At 43.2% G+C, this 27,438-nt stretch overlaps 1 protein-coding gene and 1 long non-coding RNA gene across 3 annotated transcripts in view; both read right to left on the reverse strand.

The window, feature by feature from the left end:
• Positions 1-18,758, reverse strand: part of LOC146756592 (ankyrin repeat domain-containing protein 26-like) — a 53,105-nt gene extending 34,347 nt beyond the window's left edge. Inside the window, exons 1-13 of the mRNA XM_085524237.1 lie at positions 18,483-18,758; positions 17,420-17,534; positions 16,988-17,161; positions 16,770-16,876; positions 16,211-16,344; positions 15,314-15,466; positions 12,454-12,504; positions 10,053-10,086; positions 9,903-9,972; positions 8,600-8,660; positions 8,050-8,234; positions 7,124-7,271; positions 6,098-6,240 (exon numbers count right to left, since the gene is read on the reverse strand). Coding sequence (XP_085380363.1) covers positions 6,098-6,240; positions 7,124-7,271; positions 8,050-8,234; positions 8,600-8,660; positions 9,903-9,972; positions 10,053-10,086; positions 12,454-12,504; positions 15,314-15,466; positions 16,211-16,344; positions 16,770-16,876; positions 16,988-17,161; positions 17,420-17,534; positions 18,483-18,685 — 1,578 coding nt within the window. The 5' untranslated portion in view covers positions 18,686-18,758. The remainder of the gene's footprint in view (positions 1-6,097; positions 6,241-7,123; positions 7,272-8,049; positions 8,235-8,599; positions 8,661-9,902; positions 9,973-10,052; positions 10,087-12,453; positions 12,505-15,313; positions 15,467-16,210; positions 16,345-16,769; positions 16,877-16,987; positions 17,162-17,419; positions 17,535-18,482) is intronic.
• A 1,595-nt stretch (positions 18,759-20,353) lies between these two features.
• On the reverse strand, positions 20,354-24,146 carry LOC146756593 (uncharacterized). 2 transcript variants are annotated; one of them, XR_014937263.1, is made up of 3 exons: positions 23,871-24,146; positions 22,511-22,570; positions 20,354-21,453 (listed from the first exon to the last, which is right to left on the reverse strand). It is a non-coding gene; the product is annotated as an uncharacterized LOC146756593 (long non-coding RNA). The 2 variants fall into 2 exon arrangements; XR_014937264.1 differs by lacking the exons at positions 22,511-22,570; positions 23,871-24,146 and adding an exon at positions 22,342-22,392.
• Between the last annotated feature and the right edge of the window lie 3,292 nt (positions 24,147-27,438).

Here is a 27,438-nt window from a genome sequence, read left to right on the forward strand (position 1 = left end):
ACATGTCCCACAATGTTGAGTGAGTGCATCACTACGTTGCAAAAGCAAGATTTGATTTGCTTAAAGGCCAAAAAGGCAAAGCTGATAGCGATTAAGCTATCTAGAAAGTCTTGTATTTTTAAGAAAGGAGTGGGGAATTAGTTTTTTTCCCAACAACAAAGGCTAGAGGGGAAGTAGCTACAGACCCTGCTCACTCTCATCTTGAGAATTATCAGACAGAAAGGATAAAAACAGCCAGCACACTTGGTGTCTGCTGAACATGATTTTCAAAATCGGATTAAGTCTATCTAGAGAAGACAGAGGTTCTATACAGAAAAATCTAAATGTCTGGGTTGCTCAGTGTATTGGCATCCGTTAAACTCTGACTGGATCAGCAGAATAGATCTGAATAGTAGGAAAAAAAAAAATCCTCACAAAAATATGCCTGAGAAGTTCATAAGTTTAAAAGCAGCAATAAACTGCTGTATTAAAACTGTGCTAGAAAATCAACTCCAAAGCCTGCAGCCAGGAGGCCAACGTAAGTAGTCTGACATAACTTTGTCCCAGTACTATCTCAACAGAGAACCTACGCTACAGGTATTTCAATGACCCTCAGATACAGGACATCGAGCAGCAGCAACATGGGGTAAATAAGCCTCACCAGGGGCGGGGCTCAACGCAAAGGCAAGCTCTCACGTAGTTCTCATCTGGCTCTCCCACAGACCGGGGAGATGCACATATCACAGAAAGTACCTCAGAATCCCAGGGAGAATCAGACTCTTCCTTTTTCTCTGTTCCTACTGCTGGCAGAGCACCTACAAAAAAATGGACAGAGAGACACTGAGAATTTACTGCACTCCACTTTTATACCCCATCAGTCAAACAAAGGATCTGAAAGATGAGTAACAGTACTACAGCAAAGGACAAACCAAGAAATGAGTTACACTCAACGGTAGCTTTACACCCAGTCACATCACAGTATTCTGTTTTCTCCTCTTCATTTCTTTTCCAGCAAAAGATGCATAAGAATGGTGGCTGACATGACAATGTCCCTCGTGTTGGGACAACGTTAAGGAAGAAACTCCAGCATGCTTCAGTCTCAGCATATGGACACCCTGAGTCATCTTCCCTCTTGCCTACACCTCCATCATCTGGCACTTACTATCACATTCCACTCTACAGGACATACCACAAAAGCACGATACAAAACAACCTCACACTAAGAGGAAGCTGCCAACACACACGGCTCCTTGCTTAGTGCTATCAAGGGATACCTCACCTGACCATGATTCATAATCCTGCAACTTCTGACCAGGTACATACATAAGGACAGACATTTAGGAATGAAACAGAAGCTCACAGCTCCAATACAGTCCAGAACACTGCAAGCATTTTAAATCTTATCACTTCAAAGTCTAGTATCTTCTGACCACCAAACTCCCATCTAGAGCAGACCACAGTCAGTTCTCTCTTCTAAGCTACTCCATTATGTAAAACAAACTCAGGATTGACTCACACAGAAACGCAAGGAAAATTTACAGGAATGAGCCAGACAGGAGCAATGGCGTCCACTCTGGAAAACCATAACTGCTGATTCCAGCCTGAGTGCTGACTATTCATGCTTTTCCAAAATAAACTCTTTGCACATAAAATGCACTAAGAGAAAAGTGAATGCACCGTGAGTGCTGCTTCCACACCTTCTGAGCAGCAACTGACCAATAGCTACACGAGCTCTGAAAACATCTACAGCAACAAGATATCCTCTGGAGACGGACATACTATCTTCTGCTCTGAGACCCTGGGGTGAGTACCTAAGCACCCACCTCTCTCTGAGGTCATGCTCTCAAGCATACAAACGAGTAGCACAGGAGAGATCTCCTACATTTTACAACTGAACAAGGTGAGGCACTGGAAGAGTCTTCTCTGACTTTGAATCAGGTCAGCTCTTGGCTGAAGCCCTGAAAAACCACAGCTTTTCAATCTGATAGTACCCATTAGAAAGGGAATCAATAGTGTCACACACAAGGCACACTAGACTACCTACTTGTTTTGTGCAGATCAAGGAGAACACAGCAACAAAATTAATAAAGAAACTTGCATCATACATAATCATTAGGAACCCAGCACCACCATTTGTGACCTTTAGGAAAGAACGAAAAGCAACAAAAGCTGCAGACCTTCTCTACCACAGCAGGCTAGGGTTCACAGCTAAATCTTAAACCAGATACCACTCCCACCACTTTAAGCAACCACTTAAAGCAAAGAAAAACACCCGAACAAACACATATCCAAAAAGTATACATAATGAACGCACGAACCGCCTGGACTAATCAAGCAGGCCAGCAAGTTCAGTGTTCACTGCTGTTAATTAACATCAGCCAAGCACTTCATTGCTACAGCACATACTCACTGAACAACAGGACTAACAAGGAAAACAAAAGAAAAAGTTCACTTGTCTATAAACACAGACAAATCCAATCTATGAGATAGTTACCCTTGTTGTGCTCCCCTGAAACACTCTGCAAGCGTACTCCATGTTCAACTGCAGGTGGGAGAAACACAGGAGGAGATGCTTTCCTCGAACCTTCAGAACACGGCTGTATAATACAGTACATACGCGTAAGAATTTGTACAAAACAATTTTTTTAAAATAAAATCTAACAAAGGCTTTTGCATTTTAAATAAAAGGGCAAAAAAATCCTCACAATTCATCTAAACTATTCCATAATGTTGATTAAGGCTGGCAAATCACAGAGCCACACAAGAAATTAACACAGGAAATCAAGATGTTGATTGTGAACAAGAAGCTGCAGCTCTGTGTTGATTGAACATTGGCATCAAATTTGCACCTGGCATTCAAATATCAGCCTACATTGCTGGGGCACATGTCCCACAATGTTGAGTGAGTGCACCACTACGTTGCAAAAGCAAAGATTTGATTTGCTTAAAGGCCAAAAAGGCAAAGCTGATAGCGATTAAGCTATCTAGAAAGTCTTGTATTTTTAAGAAAGGAGTGGGGAATTAGTTTTTTTCCCAACAACAAAGGCTAGAGGGGAAGTAGCTACAGACCCTGCTCACTCTCATCTTGAGAATTATCAGACAGAAAGGATAAACACAGCCAGCACACTTGGTGTCTGCTGAACATGATTTTCAAAATCGGATTAAGTCTATCTAGAGAAGACAGAGGTTCTATACAGAAAAATCTAAATGTCTGGGTTGCTCAGTGTATTGGCATCCGTTAAACTCTGACTGGATCAGCAGAATAGATCTGAATAGTAGGAAAAAAAAAAATCCTCACAAAAATATGCCTGAGAAGTTCATAAGTTTAAAAGCAGCAATAAACTGCTGTATTAAAACTGTGCTAGAAAATCAACTCCAAAGCCTGCAGCCAGGAGGCCAACGTAAGTAGTCTGACATAACTTTGTCCCAGTACTATCTCAACAGAGAACCTACGCTACAGGTATTTCAATGACCCTCAGATACAGGACATCGAGCAGCAGCAACATGGGGTAAATAAGCCTCACCAGGGGCGGGGCTCAACGCAAAGGCAAGCTCTCACGTAGTTCTCATCTGGCTCTCCCACAGACCGGGGAGATGCACATATCACAGAAATACCTCAGAATCCCAGGGAGAATCAGACTCTTCCTTTTTCTCTGTTCCTACTGCTGGCAGAGCACCTACAAAAAAATGGACAAAGAGAGACTCTGAGAATTTACTGCACTCCACTTTTATACCCCATCAGTCAAACAAAGGATCTGAAAGATGAGTAACAGTACTACAGCAAAGGACAAACCAAGAAATGAGTTACACTCAACGGTAGCTTTACACCCAGTCACATCACAGTATTCTGTTTTCTCCTCTTCATTTCTTTTCCAGCAAAAGATGCATAAGAATGGTGGCTGACATGACAATGTCCCTCGTGTTGGGACAACGTTAAGGAAGAAACTCCAGCATGCTTCAGTCTCAGCATATGGACACCCTGAGTCATCTTCCCTCTTGCCTACACCTCCATCATCTGGCACTTACTATCACATTCCACTCTACAGGACATACCACAAAAGCACGATACAAAACAACCTCACACTAAGAGGAAGCTGCCAACACACACGGCTCCTTGCTTAGTGCTATCAAGGGAGACCTCACCTGACCATGATTCATAATCCTGCAACTTCTGACCAGTACATACATAAGGACTGACATTTAGGAATGAAACAGAAGCTCACAGCTCCAATACAGTCCAGAACACTGCAAGCATTTTAAATCTTATCACTTCAAAGTCTAGTATCTTCTGACCACCAAACTCCCATCTAGAGCAGACCACAGTCAGTTCTCTCTTCTAAGCTACTCCATTATGTAAAACAAACTCAGGATTGACTCACACAGAAACGCAAGGAAAATTTACAGGAATGAGCCAGACAGGAGCAATGGCGTCCACTCTGGAAAACCGTAACTGCTGATTCCAGCCTGAGTGCTGACTATTCACGCTTTTCCAAAATAAACTCTTTGCACATAAAATGCACTAAGAGAAAAGTGAATGCACCGTGAGTGCTGCTTCCACACCTTCTGAGCAGCAACTGACCAATAGCTACACGAGCTCTGAAAACATCTACAGCAACAAGATATCCTCTGGAGACGGACATACTATCTTCTGCTCTGAGACCCTGGGGTGAGTACCTAAGCACCCACCTCTCTCTGAGGTCATGCTCTCAAGCATACAAACGAGTAGCACAGGAGAGATCTCCTACATTTTACAACTGAACAAGGTGAGGCACTGGAAGAGTCTTCTCTGACTTTGAATCAGGTCAGCTCTTGGCTGAAGCCCTGAAAAACCACAGCTTTTCAATCTGATAGTACCCATTAGAAAGGGAATCAATAGTGTCACACACAAGGCACACTAGACTACCTACTTGTTTTGTGCAGATCAAGGAGAACACAGCAACAAAATTAATAAAGAAACTTGCATCATACATAATCATTAGGAACCCAGCACCACCATTTGTGACCTTTAGGAAAGAACGAAAAGCAACAAAAGCTGCAGACCTTCTCTACCACAGCAGGCTAGGGTTCACAGCTAAATCTTAAACCAGATACACCTCCCACCACTTTAAGCAACCACTTAAAGCAATGAAAAACACCCGAACAAATACATATCCAAAAAGTATACATAATGAACGCAAGAACCGCCTGGACTAATCAAGCAGGCCAGCAAGTTCAGTGTTCACTGCTGTTAATTAACATCAGCCAAGCACTTCATTGCTACAGCACATACTCACTGAACAACAGGACTAACAAGGAAAACAAAAGAAAAAGTTCACTTGTCTATAAACACAGACAAATCCAATCTATGAGATAGTTACCCTTGTTGTGCTCCCCTGAAACACTCTGCAAGCGTACTCCATGTTCAACTGCAGGTGGGAGAAACACAGGAGGAGATGCTTTCCTCGGACCTTCAGAACACAGCTGTACAATACAGTACATACGCGTAAGAATTTGTACAAAACAATTTTTTTAAAATAAAATCTAACAAAGGCTTTTGCATTTTAAATAAAAGGGCAAAAAAATCCTCACAATTCATCTAAACTATTCCATAATGTTGATTAAGGCTGGCAAATCACAGAGCCACACAAGAAATTAACACAGGAAATCAAGATGTTGATTGTGAACAAGAAGCTGCAGCTCTGTGTTGATTGAACATTGGCATCAAATTTGCACCTGGCATTCAAATATCAGCCTACATTGCTGGGGCACATGTCCCACAATGTTGAGTGAGTGCATCACTACGTTGCAAAAGCAAGATTTGATTTGCTTAAAGGCCAAAAAGGCAAAGCTGATAGCGATTAAGCTATCTAGAAACTCTCGTATTTTTAAGAAAGGAGTGGGGAATTAGTTTTTTTCCCAACAACAAAGGCTAGAGGGGAAGTAGTTATTCTGTTTCACTACTGTGCTAGAAAATCAACTCAAAAGCCTGCAACCAAAGGGCCGATACAAGAAGCTTAACCTAACTTTGTCCCAGTACTATCTCCACACAGAACCTACACTACAAGTATTTCGTTGACCCTCAGATACAGGACATAGAGCAGCAGCAATATGGGGTAAATAAGCCTCACCAGGGGCAGGGCTCAACGCAAAGGCAAGCTCTCACGTAGTTCTCATCTGGCTCTCCCACAGACCGGGGAGATGCACATATCACAGAAAGTACCTCAGAATCCCAGGGAGAATCAGACTCTTCCTTTTTCTCTGCTCCTACTGTGGGTTGGGCTTCTACAAAAAAAAAGGAGAAATACAGACACTGAGAAATATACTGCACTACACTTTTATACCCCATCAGTCAAATAAAGGATCTGAAAGACGAGCAGTAATTCTACAGCAAAGAACAAACCAAACAGTGAGTCCCACTCAAGGGTAACTTTACATCCAGTCACATCACAGTATTCTCTTCACTCCTCTTCATCTGTTTTCCAGCAGAAGATGCCCAAGCAGGACAGCTGACATGGCTACGTTCACCATGTTTGGACAATGTTCTGTGCAGCATCTGACCAATAGCTACACATGCTCTGAAGAAGTCTACTGCAACAAGCAGTGCTCTGGAGTCAGACAATGGAAATAGTATCTTCTGTTTTCACACCCTGGGGTCTATGCCAAATTACCCAACTCTCTCTGAGCTGGTCATGCTCTCAAGCCCACAAAGGTTTAGCAAAGGAGAGATCTCCTACATTCTACAACTGAACAAGTTGAGGTACTGGAAGAGTCTTCTCTGAGTTTGACTCAGGTCTGCTTTTGGCTGAAGCCCTGAAAAAACACAGCTTTTCAATCAGATAGTAGCATCGGAAAGGGAAACAATATTGTCACACAGAAGATAGATTAGATTAGCTTCTTGTTTTGTTCAGACGGCATCAAGGAGAACACAGCAACAAAATTAATAAAGAAACTTGCATCATACGTAATCATTAGGAATCCAGCACCACCATTTGTGACCGTTAGGTAAGAACGAAAATAACAAAAGCTGCAGACCTTCTCTACCACAGCAGGCTAGGGTTCACAGGTAACAGGAAAGTTTATCATCTTTGAGGATAATCATCATTTTACTTTATTTACTGAACATTAATACTTATAGAGGAGCAATCAGGATCATATTTAAACTCACTTCTCGCATAAGCTGTGTCTTCTGAAACTTTACGGACTTGATGTTTATTACTAGAAACAGAATGTTTCACATCCCCCAAAACTGTCGTTTGCAGCTTCCTTCTAGTATCTTCCTTCTCCTGTTCTTCTTTCCATTTAGGTGACTCCTTCTAAAACAGATTGACCAAAACAGCTGAAAAGCACAGAAATCAATATCTACTTCACCACCCATTAACAACTTGGAAAACGGTTTTCTTGGGTAAGACTTAAATGAAGCAAAGTGCAACATGGTTTCTAAAGGCCTACAATTTTTAGTGGGAATCTGCACAATTAAACTGCAGTGCCTCATGTTGTAAACCTCATCTCTGGCTATGCAAAACCTCTGAGAAGCACTTCCTTGTGTCAATCTAAATGCAGTTTCATTGATATTATTCAGAAAGTCTTCTTTCTGCCTACATATCTCACAATTTCACTAGTTTCCTGCCCTCAATTTCATTCAAAACTTCCTTTTGTTTCTTCATTTCCAGTCATTACCTCATGAATTCTACTAAATGGCTACAACTTCTAATGGATATTATCCATTCCCTCAGTTTTACACAACAGAAAGTGCACAGATTCCAGAAAGAATGAAGTTTCCTGTCTTTCTCCTTCCAAAACTCTCCAATCTCATAATAAAAATATTGAAAATAATGTCTGAGTTTGGCTATGAACAAGATGTTTTCAGTATCAAAATACAATGATTGAATACAGATACGTGATTGAGTATTAACAGGAAAATAGTTTACTGTCGCTTACCTGTATTACCCTTAACAAACTCTTCCAATTGAATCATCCCTGTACACTTACTTTTGTGCTTGAGGGAAATGCTGCCCATAGATTTTCCTCATATCTATTTAGGCCCAGGTTTTCACTTTCTTGTTTTAGTGTTTCATGGAATTTATTATGTACCTCTTTGCACTGCCCTTCTTCCTCTTCCACCAATTCATCTTCCTCAAGGTTGCTTGAATCTGAGACATCTTGTTTCAACAACTCTCCACATTCTCCTCTGCTCAGATTTGCACCTGTTGGTTTTTTTTGTTTGAGGCTTTTCTTCTGTGACTTAGGAATTTCAATTCTAGAACTATCACCACCACCTTAAAGCATGAGAAAGGGAAAGAGGAATATGAATCAAATGGGTTATATAAATAGCAGCAGGCATTTTACCCATTAAAAACACAGGAAAGTAGTCATCTGGGACTGTATGGAAAAGAAGCCAGGTAAGGGCAGGATGGGAGAAGGACACATCAGACACAAAGGCTTAGGAGGGGACTCAGTATGGTCATTTCCATTATCTTACTTATTTTATTCTGACATGACCATCTGTTCTGTTCTTATAACACTACTTTCCTCAATTACTACAGCCAAGTGAAAACAACAACAACAAAAACCGAAATGAAATTACTTAGTAAGTTTACTTTTGTATGTCATTGTATTATGAAGTACTTTCCAAATAACTTACCATTATTTCTGAACTTTTGGGGAACATTCATTAACGATGTCAAGTTTGGCTTCTGTGGCTTCTGCAAATAAAAACACATTTTAAAAGAATTATTTGATCTGTTTTTGTTTGCTTTTTTGTTTTAAAGCAAATCCTTTACTTACATCAAATCTTGAACAGTAAATACAACCAGGCTGTCCCCTTTTGAAAGGACTAAGATACTTGCTAGATCCTTCAACTTTAATTACACAAACATTCCTCTCCTCTTGTGTACAAGTCAGTGACTATTCAAAACTATCTGTAAATGCGTAACAATTCTAAAAAGGTATTTTAATCCATTGGTAAAATACAACTACACTCGCGATTACTTACTTGTAAGTATGCACAACTCAAGTATCAATTAAAGTTCCTGAAGCTTGAAGAATAAATTAGTTAATATAACTCCACTTAGTGAAATATCTGTAAATTTCAAAATAATGCTAGAAATTTGAATCACTTCCCCTAAAATCAATGTAAGAAAATAGAAAAAATTTTAAAGTACACATGCTTACATCTCCAGCATTACAGAGTGTGCTGAACTAACAAACTAAAGTTCCTAATCACTGCAGAATCCCAGTGCAACAGACTAAATACTCCAGACGCCATTGAAAAAACTGGTAATCCTTTGGAACATTCATAAAAACAGCAGGATAAGCACATGGAGCTTATAAAGAGAAAAGTCCAAATATTCAAAAAATGAAGATAGTCATGCAGTGTGAGATTATATACAAGCACGGAATGTCATCCCACAGAAGGAAAAAAGAAAGAAAAAATAATTATTTGAGCAACTCAAGTATCGAACACTTGAGGAACCTAGTGAGGAAGGAAAGAGAACCAGGTGATGAACAATTTCACTAGATTTTGATAAATAAATGTTCTTTTTCATTATCGTGTTCTTTTTCATTAATCATCCTATCATGTAAATTAGGGGAAACAATTGTGAAGTTTGAAAGAGAACAGAACAGGTTATTTATTAACTTATCAATTCCTAGGGTTGGCAAATCTCACTCAATGAACAACTAATACAATGTGGTAGTTTATCTTAATATCTACTCTTTTGCCTCAAACCACAAATCTACTGCATGTTCTGCCAAAGCAACAATTTTTAGGAAAAACTTACAGCAGAAGAAAGGTTGGCAGATGAGAGACTCTTCTTAAGGAGGAAAAAAAAAACAAAAAAAAAAAAACAAAGAATTGGCTGGAAAAAGAGTTTCCTTCTATCTCATAGGAAATTGCCTTCAAATCACTTATTTTACACAACTATTTTCCCATAAAGGCACCATACCTTGGCTGTAAAATCCAGTTCTTCTTCCTCAGAATTATTCCAGGTGCCATTACTGCCCTCTTTTTCAGAACTTCAAAAACAACGAAAAGTAAGTACTGGTCCTCTCAAATAATTCCTCAAATAAGCATTTGGTATTTTTATAAGACTCACCTTGTTGAGTATCCTTCGAAAAAGTCATCCATTGCTGTTCAAATATAAATCGACATGTTGAGATTAGATTTTGCATACTAAAAATTAACCAATACAGACATTTAACATGAAAACAGCTCATAAGAGTACAGAAGCTGAAGTGGCCAATTCAATAAGAACAGCATGAAGGAAAGTATTTACAAAACAAATGCTTTTTCAAATTATACTGAAAAACAAATCAGACATATCTACAATATCTACCATTTTTTGCTGCCGTACCTTGCTATGGATTATAAATAAAGTATATTTATAAATACAAAGAAAATCAAAAAGCATACTCAGGAGCTATAGGTTATCCCTAGCTAGAAGAATCACCAGCATTTCTCTACAGTGAATCAAAAAATGATATACTTGAGACAAAAGGAGCATTAGCAGGGCATGCTATACTACACCCCCAAGTTTTTATCAGTTCAGTGAAGGTAGTAACTCACACCTAAGACTATAGGATAGGTCAGGTCAAAAGGGATCTCTGGAAGTCTCTCAACCAACTACTTAAAGCCAGCTCAGCTTTCAGGTCAGGAAAAGTTGGTCAGGGTTTTATTCAGTCTAGTCTTGAACACCTCCAAGAGAAGGTTCACAACTTCTCTATTTTGCCATCCTTATCATGGCAACACTTTTCATCTCCAGCTAGAAACCATCTTGCTTCCATTTATACCTCTTGCCATCTTCGCTTCCTGTCAAGTATCACAGGGAAGCATCTGGCTTTGTCTTCTCATCTGCATTGGACGCTGCAGTTAGGGCCCTTCAAAGCTGCCTCTTCTTCAGGCTGAGTAAGTCCACTTTCTCAGCCCTCTCTCACAGGGCAAATACTCCTTCACAAATATGATGGCTCCCTAGAGAATTAGCTTGCTATTGATCCATCGACCTCTCACGTAGAAGGAACTCAAAATTACAGCCAAGGCACAGTCAAGTGAGTGCTAAACAGGGGCTGACAATCGCTTCTCTCAGTCTCCTGGCTTTGCTACTCTTAGCACAGTGCAAGCTGCAGCCCTTAGCTGCCAGAGCACCCTGCTGCCTCATGCTCAGCTTGCCTTCTGACAGGTCTGTGTCCTTTCTCAGCAGAGCTGCTCCCCTGCCGTGCAGTCCCATCATGTTTTGTAGGAAGGGGCTTTTTCACCCCAAATGGGTCTTGGTATTTGCCCCCGATGGATTTCTTAAGATGCCTGCCAGTCTATTGCCCTGGCTCATTGAAGTCCCTCTGAATGCCAGCTCTGTGCTGAAGCATATCCAACAATCGCTCTTACTTCAGATCATTAGCAACCCTGATGAGAGCGCCCTGCAGTAAATCCTTCAGGTCACCGTTCTAATGAAAACTGCAGTCTAGGAACACAATTTTTGAAGCGCTAACACCTCTTAACAACTAAAACATAATAGAAGGACTTTCTGATTCCCAGCACAGAAGGGAAAACAGACATATCTGATCTCCACATAGAAATCATAATTCCTGAAGTTTCTGAACTGTTAAATATTATAACAAAAAGAAGGGTTACTACTAACAACCTACAAATGAGTGTACAAATTTTGCCTTTCCTAAACACAGTATGCGAGAATATTCCCTGATCTGAACACAGCTTTCTGAGATGCAGTACAGTATAAATGTTCAAAGAAATCTCATGGAGAAAAAAGCTAGAGGCTGAAACTTCCCATCTGAGGGCATCTTAAATGGTTCAAATGCTAACAATCTGATTTTTGATGTTTTCCACTACAGAAAACACAGAATATTCTTAAATGCTAATGGAATCCTGCTGTATGTAAAGCTAAATAACTAACTCAGTACTATGACTCTATCTGCTAACTTTCCACGCAGAACAGAAAATTGCTGCTGTGTGGAACAGTTAAACTCTGGACGAACGACTTCAGTTACATCTTCAATGAGTACCACTAGAAGTAAGGAAAACAGCTCATTAAATTACCTACACTTTTGCTTTCAACATATAAATACTGCCAATGATCCTGCTATCCTTTAGAAGGCGAGACAGGAATTTGATGAGATAGCTTTCAGCTAGACCAAAACCACAGCCATGATGCACTGACACAGAAATGAGATCTAGTCTCCAGGGACCCGTTTCCACTTTAACTGAAGCCTATATCACCATTTCTGAGCAAGAGGAGAACAGATTACAAAACAAACAACCCCAAAACCAACACTATCACAAGTGATAAAAGCAAATGCTGAATTCAGTAAGAAGGGACTCATGCAAAACATGCAAAGAAACAAAAGCTGCCCCAAATCCACTCTAACTCATAGATCTTAAATCATCAAGATACAGATCTGCAAGATAATAAGCACCTATGATGAATAAGTATTTGTGTATCACAAGACATGTGTGGTATTTAAAATACTGCTGTGCAGAATGAATACCTTCACTCGATTCTCCTGTTCTCAGAGTCTGCTCAGGGGACCGTTGCATTTCTATATCCATTAAGGGAAAGGCATGGAAAGGACAGACAACAATGACATCAGAATAAATGCGGAATCTCACAAGTTTGGAAAATACAAAAAGCACACACACAAAGCTACAGCACTGGGAGAATGCGCTGTGACTATGACATGCATTTGTGTGCATGTGTACATCTGTGTGTCAAAAGAGAAACTGTGGAACACTACCTTGACATCAAATTCTTTCACAATAAATCTGTTACTTTTCTCTGGAGCAGAAGATTGTCCTACTTACATGGATTTTATCACATACACATGCAGTGCTGTGGAAAAACAGCTACTATCAGAAACATACACTTAAGAGAAAGTTTAAAAGAATCATAGGATGGCTTGGGTTGAAAAGAACCTCAAGATGATTTCTCATCCCTTCTGGCTTTTCTCTGTTTCCTTAAGAGGGAATACAGGAAAAGTTTTATCTGACCTCAGGAGATAAAAATCACACAGAAGTGATAATTTACTTTTGTAAAGAGTTTTACAATGCTGAGACAATTCCTCTAATCATAGAAACACTAAGGTTGGAAAAGATTATCAAGTCCAATTGCAAATGACTCAGGGAAACGCTGAACAATACACTAGTATGTGCTGCAGTGGCCAAACATACTGTCACTGCAAACATACTAGAAACAGAAATAGCACAACTACTGTTTTCCTCAAAAATAAATTGTTACTTAAAATCTAAGAGATCGGTCATTCAATATGTTCTGGAAGCCAATCTGTACGTGATTAATAAAAGGGTTCATGTTCTGACATCCAAATAATCATGAGCAAACTTGTTGAAAAATGCTGACCTGTTCAACATTCTTCAGAATCTCCTCTTCTAATTAGAAAGTACAAAAGTAGCAGAAAGGATAAGGTCAAAATTTTAGATAGCAGAAAAATAAAACAGAAGAGCAAAAGACAATAAAAGAATTCCAAAGTGGGTATTTCTCTGGTCTCTCTCTCAACATCCCGGCTTCTCTAAAGGACACTTTTAAGACTGTTACTGTGGCATATTAAAAGGACTCTCATGATTCAGGGTGTGGATGCAATCAGAGACTGCAGAATTAATTCCAATATTGTTTCTACTACGCTACTGAACTTTCTCTCTGCTCCCTCCTACTCCTCATGCTGGTGTCATCTTTAAGAGACTGAGCACAGGGAGAATCACAGAATGGTTTGAGTTGGAACAGACCTTTAATATCATCTAAATCCAACTCCCTGCTATAGGCAGGGACACCTCCCTCTAGACCAGGTTGCTCAAAGCCCCATGCACCTTTGGCTTTGAATGCTTGCAGGGAGGGAGCATTTACAACCTCTCTGGGCAACCTGTTCCAGTGTCTCATCCCCCTCACAGTAAAGAATTTCTTCCTGATATCTAGTCTAAATGTACCCTCTACTTGGAAGAAGAAACCCTCAAATCACATATTTTAAATTAACCCAGGCCTGTTAGTCCTTACAATGGGGTACCAGAGCAACTATCTATGTGCATGGAAGGTAGCAACTGAGTGGATTTGGATAAAAAAAAGTATTTCAATGATCAAACCAACTGTATCGAGCCCCACTGAAAAACAAGCAAACAAAACTTCAAAACCAAGCTACGAAGAAACTTTTTCAACCACTCTCTAGTTCAAAGTAACTGCTCCTAAGTCAAAGGCAACATCACTTGGGTCTAAAATCTATACTTCCATCTGGGATAAGTCCAGGAAGAAAAAATATGCCATGTATTCTTTGATCATATTTCTCAGTCTTTATAATAAAAAAGTAATGACTTGTGTTTGAACAGTCTGCTGCCCATCTGACACATGATTCTCACAAAACCCTTAAAAATAAGGAACAAATAAAACCTCGTACGTTGGGGCTTGAAACGTAAACTGCAAGGCAATCTCATTCATACTAAAATAGCAACTTTCTAAGATTCATTTAGGGCAATTTGAGCTTATAAACGCTGCCTGGATTTTACAAATTCATTGAAGGAATGTATTTCTTTTATTTACAAGGCAATGAGAAAATGTAACAGTTTTTCTGGATCACAAAGTCTTTCTCAGTTGTTTTTTTTTTTTTCTTTTTTAAATAAAAGTAATTGAAAAAAACATTATTTGATTATAAATCAAACCATGTCCAAAAAGATACGGTATATACAAACAATGTACTGTTGTTGCTTATGAAGTTATTTTTCCAAGACAATTTTTGTTACGTCTCCACAACACAAACAAAAGCAATTGTAATTGAAGGTGAGAAATTATGTCTCCCAAAAAAGGAGCTTTATGCAGGTGAAACTATTAAAATTAAAACAAAGTGACAGAAATCCACTGGTAATCAACAAAAGATGCATCTTCTTGCAATTTATCTGCTGCTTCGCTGCTACAGAAGATAAAACTACTATTTGGGATGAAACTACAGCTTTTGCAATTGGATTTTCTGAACAACAATCTAAATGAGCATCTCTAAGAAAAATTGCACACCCATAAAACAAGGCTACTTTAACCTATTTTGTTTCTTCTCTTCCCTCCTCCCCCTTGCTAAAGGGACAATTTAAATAAATGGGCAACTTGATGTGCTGAAAGTGACAACTGTATGAGCAGATGGATGTAGTGCACACAAATCACAACTGTCCCCACAGCCTGTGGAGATGCAGTGTAAACTAGCAGCAAGCAAACACATTCATAACACTTCTTATTACAGTCCACCTGATGCTTCCACTGAAGTCCACACTGAGCACGGTGAATTTAAAAGATGCAAACCGACCTAAGGAAGGGGCCACCACGATTCTGCCCATTAGCTCTACCACAGTTAAGTATCCTACCTCCTCTGCTCGAAGCAGCTGCACCCAACGTAAAGCCAGCAGCTCTTGCCTGGTGAGGAGTCACTGGCACAGGGATGCCTCCTTTAGCACCTGCAGAAGCTTCCCCTGCGTTCTCATGGTCTGCATATTCTGCCAGTGTTTTACTAAGACTATGGAGAGCAAAAAAGGAAATGCATTTGGGAAAAATAATCCCATAGCTACATAAACACTTAATGGGATAATAAGAGCCTTATACTATCCATCCTAAACATAACCATAGCCAAAACAATTTTCATATTCAGTAAGTGTAACATACTCTACTTTTTGCAAACCGTAACATACTCAAATATAATGGACACATCTATTTTATAGATGCACATCCAGATCTATGAAGTTATTTACTTCTGCTCGGTACCCTTTGCAGTCCAGTTTTTACAAATACAACCACTCTTATGAATGAACACCCATGGGTAAAATACTTATGTGTAGGAGGAGTTAAACTGCTTAGTAATTTAACAAAAGAAATAACAGCTAGATCTCCTCTGAAACAAAACAGGTGGTTCCTGGTCAGTGGAACTGAAGACAGTAATAACAAGGGTTCTGTTTTGAGAAGAATTTACAAACATTTCAGTTTTTCAAGTTGAACTTCTGCGTCTGTGGGCTACAGACACATTTTAATAGTGTATAGCAGGCAGACATCAGCTTAGAAACAAACACTTGAAATCTTACAGAGAATTTTGAGCAGAAGCCCTTTTCTCAACTTTCAAATTAACACCAGACACATGAACAGTATATGTGAGAAGATGTCAATGAACACATCTTCAAAATAGCACCGTTAAACTTGGTGCTGTTACCAAAAAGGTTCAAACTCAACACTGATAACTAAAAACCTAGCAATAAATTTAAAAGTTTATCTAGCATTTCCATGAAGAATAGCATAGTCCTCAGCTGTCCATCCATTAACGTCTTTATGGAAAATTTCAGCACCATAGCGAAGAAGTATTTCTACCAACTTAAGCTCCCCACTGGCTGCTGCAGTCATAAGTGGGGTTCTACAGCATCCAAAATACAAGACAAACCATACAATTTAGTCAGACATTGTAATTATTTTAATTCCCATTTGCTCAATCTCAAAGAAAATCACTTTATGAACAGAAAAAAAAGCTTCCATATTAACAACACTTGCATACAAACTTGGCATCAATTTGAAAAACTCTCTCTGGCATAACAGCAATGTTGCTGGCACAATAGCAATTTTCCTGCCACAGCGGCTACCAGAAACAATGTTTTCTTGCAGTTCTCAATGCAGAAAACATGCAATAATGCATGCCACCTGCCAAGCTGAGACCTGCTTTCGCCAGTCACTCAACGAGCTCTTTCTCTGTGTCTTTCTACTTCAATGCTCATTCCCATCCCTCCCATCAGTCCAACCTGAAGACAACTAAGGTGACCTGCAGAGTTTAGACCATCTCCTCACCTTTCACACGGATCTCGAGTGTGAACATCAGCTCCTTTTTTAAGAAGGAGCTCTACCATTTCTTTGTGATTTTCAGAGATAGCAAGAGTAAGAGGAGTACATCCGTCCTGAAAGAACAGAAATAATTCAAGTTAAAAATCAAAAGAAACAAACAAAAAATCTACAATAAAAATATCAATGCAACTTTTTGAACTTCTCTATTGAATCTCGAAATGTACCTTATTCTGAGCATTGATACGGGCACTGTGCTCAATTAACATCCCTGCTAGAAATGTGTTAGGAGTTACAGCAGCCAAGTGAAGGGCAGTGTTGCCACCAGCATCTGCCAGGTTCGGATCAGCACCATGCTCTAGCAGGATCACTGCACATCTTTCTTTCTGGCATTGTACTGCCTGGAAACAACACACACACACACACAAAAAAAAAAAAAGGTAAAATTTCCAGCAGTCATATTTCACTGTGTCACTACTACTACAACTTCCCATTCCTGGAATATAAAAGCATCTGCCAAGATTAGCTAGCACATGCCAAAGCCACACTGATTACAGCATGCATGCTTCTACACAGACTTACTTAAAGAATCTGGAAAGACATCATTTAATACATAATCAATAATTCCTACTTGCAGCAACATAGTATGTTCTACTTACCTTCATCAGTGGAGATCTGTTATCACTGTCAAAAAGATTTAGCTTACACTTGTTTTCTACTAGAAACGTAACGACATCCTCACGTCCATTTGCACAAGCAAGATGCAGTGGTGTCCTAAAAGTGAAACGTGTAAATTGAAACAGACAGCTAAATAAATATTTTCACTCTGTGGTACATGAACAGGGCAAATTGCATTTCTTTATCCCAATTACCTCCCAAAATAAACAAAATCAAATAAAAACAAGCTTATTCCATTACCAGCGTGCACCAAACCATGTCGCTTAGTACAACATCTACATGTTTCTTGAACACCTCCAGGGACGGTGACTTTACCACCAACCTGGGCAGCCCATTCCAGTGCACAACCACTCTCTGGAGAGGCTTATCCTAGCATCCAACGTGAACCTCCCCTGGTGCAAGCTGAGGCTGTTCCCTCTTGTCCTAACAGCTCCCATCACAGGCAGGCTGATGAGTACCCTCCATAAGACCAGCTTCCTCCAAGGCAGAGAAGATGAGGACGAAATAACAGGCAGAACGTCAAATAACTCATCATGCCTTGTCACAGACATGGAACAACTCGAGGGTGACTGTCCCCACTGAGAAATTCCCAAATAAGTATACAAGATCCTTCACCTCCGAATAGAAGCCTGACAATATTGATCTGAGCACTGTATTTATTATTTATTTAGCACAGTGTACCGCAAAGAGCTCGAATGAGTAATTTAACTGTAACAAACACAACTTTGTGCAGGAGCCCCTCCTCACCCAAAAGCAGCCGTTACCAAGCACTGGGGAATATGACAACCTAAAGGAACCACCATCAGCTTCGCAAGCAAGAAAGCCTTCATGAAGCCAGCAGCCTTATCGCTGCCCTTTCTCACCAGCCCCCAACAGAGCTCTCAGCTCGGAGGAATGCCGAGCAGCCCTACGAGGGATCCAGGCCGGGAGGGCACATCGGAGCGGCCTCTACCGGCCGTCCCAGCCACGCGCGGCCCCCGTTAACAGCAGCCCTCTGTGCCCAGGTCATGCAGCGGGGATCCCGGCCCGGCCCGCCGCCCTTACCGCTGCGCCTTGTCGCGCTCGTCGATGTCGTGCTTCTTCAGTCCTTGCTGCACCAGGGCCAGGTCTCCGGCGGCGGCCCCTCGGTGCAGCTTGGTCAGCTCCTTCCGGCGGATCTCGTACGCACCGGCGGAGCACGCCAAGGCGGCGCTGCCGGGCGGCGGATCCCGTTTTTTCTTCTTTACGAAGCTGAGTATCTTCTTCATGTCGTCTTAAAACTCTGCCGGGCCGAGCCCCGAGCAGGACGCGGAAACACGGCGCATGCTCAGGAAGCCGCGGCCCAACCCACAGGCTGCAGGGCAGCCTCAGGCTCCCAGCCGGAGCCGGGAGCCCCACGTATGCGTTATACGTGCGATATTAAGCGATAGTAAGCGATATGAAGCGATAGTAAGCGATATCAAGAGGATACACACCCGCGGAGAGCAGGAGTGTGCGCGTCTGTAGGCTCGGCTGCCTCAGAAAGCGGTTGGCAACGGTGTGTCCTGGGGCCGTTGCCTTTGGAATAGTCACGGGGATAACCGTCTGCAGGGTTATTTCTTGCCCTACTTGTGGGTATTATTTAATAGGGATCTCAAAGCACGCGTTTTTAACCTGTTACTAAACCAGTTGTCAGCTTTCTGTCTTCAGTTTTCCCATCTTCCCCTCCCCCCCTCCACCTTTGTTCATACTGTTTATTAAATCTTTAATATGGGTGATTTTGAATAATATTTTAAATTAATTCCTGTTAAAAACAAATAGTTCCATTTAATTTTTATTTTTCTTCAGAAATTGGTATTTCCTGTCACAGTTCCTCATATTCTCAGTGTGTTCTCTTTGATAATCTGGAGCTTTCTCTAAGAACCATTGAGCAATTGCTATTCCTGTTGCTGTCTGCATGAGGTGATTCCTCTTCTCTTACCCAGTACTAGATCCACGTAGCACAGTAAGATTTTCAAGTAAGGGCTTAAGTGTGGCTTAAGTGTTGCGTAAGCATTGGCATTTGGGTTAGTCTGCTAAAGACTCACCTTTCCTTTGACATAACAATACGGCTGGATAATTTAGCTCACAATCCTTGCAGCTCTGAGGTACAAAATGGCAGTCTGAAGCTCTCTTTTTGCAGTCTTTATTTTTCCCCTATTAAATCACTGTGTGTATTTTGCTTATTGAAGAGTAACAATGGTAGTAAAGGCTTGTGTGCTGCGTGTTGTCTGGTCATAGAATCTTTTAATCATAGAATGGAATGGCCTGGATTGAAAAGGCCCACAATGACCATCTAGTTTCAACCCCCCTGGATATAGCCACATCCAGCCTGGCCTTGAATGTCTCCAGGGATGGGGCATCCTCAACCCCCTTGGGCAACCTGTTTCAGTGAGTTACCACCCTCTGTGTGAAAAACTTCCTCCTAATATCTAACCTAAACCTCCCCTGCCTTAGTTTCAAACCATTCCCCTTGTCCTATCAGTATCCACAGGTGATTTACTACGCCTGATTTGCAGCTGATGTGTTTACAAGCTGGGAAATCTGGCTGGGCAGATAGCATGTTTCTGCATTGCTTGCTCCAGGGCTTTGAAGAGAACTGGGCAGTTGCAGGTAGAGACTATAGCAGCTCCAGCTCTGTCTAGGTTGGAGAGCTGGAGCTGAGGTGGTGCTTTTGATGTTACACTCTTGCTTCCCTATGCAGCCAATGTGTATGCTTAAATACAGTTTTGCTTGTTCCTGGTCCAGTCTGAAGCTCTCACACTGTATCTCATGCACATGGTCTGTTAATCCTCAGCTGGATTAACAGCTAGTTTCTATTGATAATGCTGAAAGAATTCCTTTTGGCTTACTCTAAATGAAAAAGATGCAGCTATGCTTCCCATTTTAACAATGAAAATTAAGAATAGGTTTCAAGATTGAAAAAAAAAATATATCATTTATTTGCTTTCTTTATGACTCCATTTTCAGTTGACATAAATACATGACTTGCAGATTTTCAAATGGAATATATGGAGTTGCAACTAAAAGTTTGATCATGTCTCTCTACCAGACCTCTACAAGTCTCATTTTACCAGAGAGAAATATCCTCCTTCTTACTTGTGTCACCGCTTCTGGCAGTAAATACATTTGTGAGTGACTGTTTTTCAAGGCTGAAGCACAGGAAGAGTAAAATTTCATCAAAACTGTGATCAAAACCTGGAGTTCTCACTGAGAATGGCAATCACTGCCATTAAAGCAGCCTCATGTGGTTGTTTCACAGAAACAAGATCACATATCCCACTAGTTTTGTGGGTTTTTTGGTCTCTTTTTTACATGCTTTAATAATAAAGACTAAAAATTAAGTTTTGTTATTTTGTATATGCAGTGTTTCTTCCTGAAGTTCACACCTTATTGCCACTCTTGCCAGTATCAGTACAGCACAGGGCCTGCAGTCACCTCCCTACCTCCCCAGACCAAATCCATGAATCATTTGCTTCTCATAGGCCTCAGATGAAAATACTATTTTATAACAACTCTAACCACGTTAAGGACAGTGAGACACTTTAATGCAGTGCTGTGCAGTTCTACAAACTTGGCAAATACCTCTAATGCAGGAGGAATGTCTAACGTGCAGCCTGAGGTCTTCGATACCACAACTAAAGCAGATCTAAACCTGAAAATACTTACACCAGCATGTTAGTGTAAACCCTTACCTTCTCTAGTGTTAACTATGGCTTGCCATAGCATCGTGGCAAGTCTCAAAACCACAAACGTGGGGAAATAACGAATGGCAGGATTTTCAGAGTAGCCTATGGTCAGCACAGCTTGGGAATTCAGCTCTCCTAGGCCCTCCAGGAAAATGTCATCATGCATTTTCCTCACAGAATTACTTAACTAGTCTCAGGAGCTTGCAAAACCCACAGAGGTTTTTAACTAGCTTACTGAAGCAAAGGCTTGAAGGTTGTCCTGAGGGGCTTCATTCGTTTTGCTTTGTTGCTGAGCTGTGGTTTCCAGTCTGTCACTTCCAGCCTTGAGCCTGAAAGAGAGACAGGCCTTGCTGTGGACATTCACAAGAGCACAACTTCTGAAAGAGCAGTCTTTATGGAGGGAAACTGACAACTTCTACTTTCAAAAACTCACGTTACTTCATTGCATTCCCTTCTATTAGAATTCAAAAAATAGCTTTTTGAAAGGAACATGCACACAATTCTCCCAGCATGGAAAAAGCAACTTCTTGATTGGCAGCCCTCCTAATTACAGGTTAGTAAAACAAGGCAACCAACTTTCATATCACTGAATCTACCCTGCTGAAACGATGCTCAGTGTGCTACAGCAACCTGAGCTCATGCCCCCACTGTAACCTTAAGCTGCTCATAGGAGCAGACACGGAATGCAGCAGCCCCATTCCTTCCCAGTCACTGTCATAGCTGAGTGCACGCTGAAGCATCCTGAGCTACAGAAATGTCCCAGAGAAGGAATCAGCTCTCCACTCTGGGTTGTTACAGCAAAGACCTGAGCACCACTCTCTGGGAACTACGTGGAAACTTAGGACGGACATGGAGAAACCTCAGAGTCCAGAGCTTTGATGTGAGTATATGGCTTGTGTTGTCGTGTAATTTGGTGCCTGTTTACATTAAACATCCCCAATATGGCTGCAGTCTTTCATGTGGCACAAGCTTAGCAAAAGGGCCAATTCACAGTTGGGCATTGAAGGCAGGAGCTTGGGCTCCTCCTAGAATCAGGGATGGGGAGAATTCAGAAATACCCATTGCTCATCCACTGTTAGGTTCATGTCAGCTTCAGTGCAGAAACCTGCAGGGGGAGCAAAGTGTTTCTGTGTATCCACTAGAAGGCTGTTTCTAACACAGTGCTTTGCCTCTCCAGCTTGTGAAAAGCACCCAGGCCTGCTAGCAGCATTATGTACCTTGAACAGCTGGCCTAGAGCTTAAGTATTTCAAGGTCTCATTGTTCAGAAGCATAAGGCAGAGGCAGCAGCAGAGGGAGGTGGGTCCAGAGGTGACAAGCCTAGAAGTAAGCAAGCCAAGAAGTAAGCAAGCCAACAGGGGTCCCTGCACATCCTTCAGAGAAAGTACCTCAGAGTACTGGGGAGATTCAGTCTTCCTCTTGCTCTGCTCCTGCTGCGGGCAGGGCACCTATGAAGAATGGACAAAGTGAGACACATTCAGTCTCTTGCAGTGAGTTTTCCTAAGTCTGTTAAGCCCTGTCATCAAAGCTTTGCCATGCTCTCTGTGGGGAAGTGCAGCTGCAAGCTTTGTTAAAAATTGGTGTTATCTAGCTTTACAACGTGAGTTTTCCAGTTATCATGTTCTGTGTTTTTTTTCAAGATTGTAATAGGGCCCTCTGTCAAAAGAAGCCCAACTCTATGCAGAGAGATGTGCATAATCAGGCAGAGCTTTCTAAAGAACAGCACCTGTTGCAGAACGGCGGGAGAAAAGCAAACGATCACACCTTTCATTGACATATGATCAGCTAATCTCGTTTATTCCTTGGCTGCGTGTACATTTATAATACGGATAATTAGCTCATACATATTGCAAAAGTGGAGCTCATCATTGGTTCCCAATTACATACCATCCCCAAGTATCTTTGCAGCTTCTTGTTATCATCCTGAAAGCTACTCCCTTGCTGAGTTCCCAGAACCATGGCTAGTTTCTCACCATCCCAGGGCATCCTGTTGTTCTCACTGTCCTTGCAGGTGTTATGGCTGCTTGATTAACTGCACCGTGTTTATGACCCTTCTCAGCTAACTAGCTGTAAAAAACACTCTCTACATTTCCCTCGTTTTCTTTTAGGCTGAAAAGGCTCAGTTTACCGACCGACTAACCATATTTAACAAGCAATTCAGTTCATTTGTTCAATTAGTTCTCATGTAGTTTTATCCTGCTCCGTAGCTGCTGCTCTGTGAACTCCTTATCTTGATCCATGGCTGCTGCTCCATAAAATTCTTCTTGTATTACAACAATTTCAAGATACTGCCTATAGAATAACAACACTACTTATATTAATAACATAACTATGATAACTCAATCAAGGCCTTGATTGACAATACTCTAAAAGTGAAAAAAGAGACAAGTCAAATACAACATAACAACATTACTGTTAAACCCACTAAAAAGAACAAATATGTCTGTACTGCAACCTAAGTTTCTGCAACCTGAAAATAAATCTGTGAGGGTCCCATTGTGTTAATCTGTACCTGATTTGGAAAAGTCTTCAATTTTCATATACTCTGATACATTGATTTTTTAATGACCACTAAAATTTGTGCAATAAATGCTTTTAAGATGCTCATAACCATGCTCTACTGACTGAGTTATCCGGGCTAATAATTGATTAATGATCGCGCAATTTAATGGAATAGCATGTCAAATAGAACCAATTTTAGAGGACAAATGTACTAGAGTATCACTAGGGGCATTATTACTTACTGACCCTTGAGAAACAGCAAACCGTGTTGGTGGTGGTTGCGACAGGCTGTGCCAGCAGGGCCTTCCCTGCTTCAAAGTGCACCTTTCCTCTCTCACCCATCACAGATTCTCTCCTGCATTCAGGGTCTGAAGGATTTCTTCCAGTTGTACACCACATCCGCATGGCCAGTGCATGATATAGAGCCCAAGTGGAACACCTGCTTGGAAAACAGAATAAACTATCAAATTTAGTTCTATTAGCGTGCACTTTTGTCTAAAATGATGCATGGTTATATTTTCAGGTCCCAATTAGTTGGATGTAAGCATGTGCAGGGTCACCCTGCCATGGACAGGATGGTGGCTGCTCCTGGGTCACAGCTGAGCCCTGTGCTGTGGGGCTGGGCAGGATGGATCACAGGCCCCATGGTTGCCCTGTGACGCACAGCACTGGGAGGTGGGGGCAACGCTGCCCTCTCAGCCTGTTCTTTTCCATTGGGATGTGTATGTCTGCGTTCGTGTGGCTGTAGCTGGGTGTACCATAGGTACTGGTGTCTCAGTACCTGTGTGGGTCGGTATCTCCCATGTGGAAGAGTGGGGGGGTGTTGATCTGGGGAGATGGAGGGTGTGTGTTGATTTGGTGTAGCTACCTCACGGTTCAAGCTGGGTGCTGTTGTCATTGATTTCATTTTGGGGGTGGGCTGGGGAGCTCAAGGGTTTCTGGTGTTGTAACAGCCTCTGCCTGAGGTCGAGGCAATCTGAGTTAAACTGAATCTCGTAATGCTGTTAAGAGTTGTTGTCCCCAAAATGCAGTTCAATCTAGATCCTGTCCCAGGCACTGAACATGATGAGGACAGCCCCAGGAAGCTGGCACAGAGCTCTGCCCTGCTCCCCATCACAGGGGGCTGTGGGGGGGCAGCTCTGAGCCATGCTGTCAGGTTGGGGGGGCAGGTCCCCCAAATGCTAAAGCACAAAGTCCCAACTCAGCTGCAGTCCAGTGAGCGTGGCTTCTTGGCCTCTGCTTCTTCAGATCCTTCCCTTGCTGCCCTGCCTCTGCCTGTGGGCAGGCAGCAGGAGGCCCTGGGGCTGCACTTGCCTGTTTTGCCATCTGTTCCATGCCCCAGAGCACGGTGCCTGCAGGCCCCGTGCTGGGGCTGAGGGCTTTGGCCACAGAGGGTGAAGGTTCAGGGCTGGGCTGCAGATGGGCTCCGTCCTTTCACACTGTGCTGGGTGCTCCTTTAGGGCTCAGGACTTGCACTGCTTTCTTGTGGTCTCTGAGCCTCTGTGCACCTAATTTTGCTTCTCCCTCGGTGCCTTTGGTGGTGTCAAGCATGGAGATAATAACTGCTATCCAGGGAGGGAGCTCCTTCCTTTGCTGAGAGCTGGGGGACTTCTTCTTCCTGGCTTCTGCCTCTTGCTCCTGGATCTCCTCCTCCCAGCACACAGGAGCCAGCTTCATGCTCTGCTAAGGGCACTGCACTGCCTGGAGCTGAGCTTTGCACACAAGGGCTGGAGTTGACCCAGAAGTCCAAATGTTTGGGCCCCCAAACCAACCACTGTGAGCCCCTCCAGGGAGCTGCAGCTCTCCCGGCACAAAAGACAAGGCTGTAGGGCTGTCCCCAGCCTGGCCAGCTGCGAGAAGCACAAGGATGCGTTGTTCCTCCCCAGCGCCTCCAAAAGCACAGCTGCTTTGGGCTCCCTGCCTGGGCAGTCTGCTCCCAGGGATGCCCTCCCATCCCACACTGGATGGGCTCCAGGTACGATCCCACAGAGCACCTGTCACTTGTCCCCTTGCCTTGCAGCGTGCTCACCCCTGCTTTGCTCCATCCTGCAGGCAGCATCACCCTCCCCAGGGCTCCCACCAGCTGCCCCTCTCTCCCCGTGCTGCTCCCACCCCAACTGTGAGGGATCCCAGCACAGTCCCACTCCCCCCCCAGGCCTTTCCAGCAAAGCGTTGCCCTTCACCTTCCTGCCACCCCGGGCCTTTGTCCCCATTCCCAGTGGAGCAGCTCTGCCCCTTTAGCTGCTCACTGCTCTGCATCCCACCACCACCCTGCACTCTGCTCCCTGCTCTGCAGTGCTGCACTGCCTGCTCCATCAGCCCATCCCACACAGCAGCAGGTGCCTTTTCTTGCTCAGAGCTGTTGTACAGAGCCCAACTCCTGTTGGTGAAGGCTTTTTTTCTCTGCTGGGTGGTGCAGCCCAGCACTGCGCTCTGGGTTTGTCAAGGTGTGTACAAATATTTGATCCCTCGATGTGTTCCTGTAAATAGTGTAACTTATTTCGCTCTCATGATGTACGTTGGTTTGAATTGTTTCCCGATGGATGTGTTTGTTCCTCGCCTCTTTGTCTTCACAAATAAAGCGTTACTGAAAGGAAGAGACAAAGCAGTGCTGACTGTTATGGGGAAGAACAGAGCTGGGAGCCGCCCGTCCTGATGTGCATCCTGTCCTTCTGTGCCGTGGGTGCTGTGAGGAAGTGAGCACATGGGAACAGGGTCCTCAGGGACTGCAGGGATGTCCCCGTGGCTCTGGGATGTACCTGAGCAGCTGCCTGGGCTCAGTGAGCCAGCTCAGGGAGCAAAGTGCATTTTGGGGCACTCCACCCTACAAAAAGGTCCTTGAAAGCATCGCAAGGAGGCGACAAAGCTGGTAAGGGCTACGAGGTTCATCCTGTAGGAGAGGCTGAGGACCCCCGGCTCGTCCGAGCTGCAGGAGATGGGGCTGAGAATCCGTCCCGTTGCTCGTTGTGGCTTCCTAAGCAGGGGAATGGCACAGAGCTGCCCGTAACTGATGAAGGAAGCGGGGGAGGGCTGAGAAACGCGTCTTTGCCGTGGGGGTGGTCCAACGCAGGCACGGGCCCTTCTGGGGGGTGGTGGATGCCCCGAGCCCGTCACTGACCGAGTGGCGTTTGGACAATGCCCCGAATGTGGTGCTTAACTTCAGGGCAGCCCTGAAGCGCTCAGGACCCGCTCGGTCCCTTCCGGCTCCTCCATCCAATTTAATTGCCCCCGCATTTGTCCCATCCTGGGGGCGGCCCGGCTGCTGGAACCCCCGGCAGCGCTGCGGGGACAGCCGCCAGGTGGCAGCGCGGGCTGCGGTGCGGGGACGGCGGGCGGTGGGCGGTGTTGGCACCGGGGCCGTTTGCGGGATGTTGTGAGGTTCCTCCCTCCCTCCCAACTCCTTTCTGCCCCCCCCCGCCCCCGAGCCGCGCTGACTGCGCTGCAGTGCCCGCAGAGATGATGATGCTGGCACCGCGTTGTGCCCCACTCCGGGGTGATGGCGTCAGTGGGTCATACCTCGCACACTGGTTTGAAGGGAGCAGCAGGGAGAACCCGCTGGGCTCCCCCCTCATCCCAGCACCACACGTGCCAGGGGCAGCACCAGGCAGGTCGGTGCCAGGCTGGAGGCTTGGGCACATCCCAGGGCACAGATCCCCACTGCTTTCTTCTCTTGCTGCTGAAAGGAGCCAACCAGGATCAGGGACAGGACCTCAACTCTGACCAGCAGGAAAACTCAGGACAATGGAATGCAGTCTGCCAATCTTTTACCAGTTCAGCTGTGCTTTATGACTCATTATTGCAAAGACTCTTTTAG

The sequence above is a fragment of the Coturnix japonica genome, chromosome 26, assembly GCF_054131305.1.
Source record: "Coturnix japonica strain WE chromosome 26, WE-NBRP24, whole genome shotgun sequence".
NCBI classification, from domain to species: domain Eukaryota; kingdom Metazoa; phylum Chordata; class Aves; order Galliformes; family Phasianidae; genus Coturnix; species Coturnix japonica.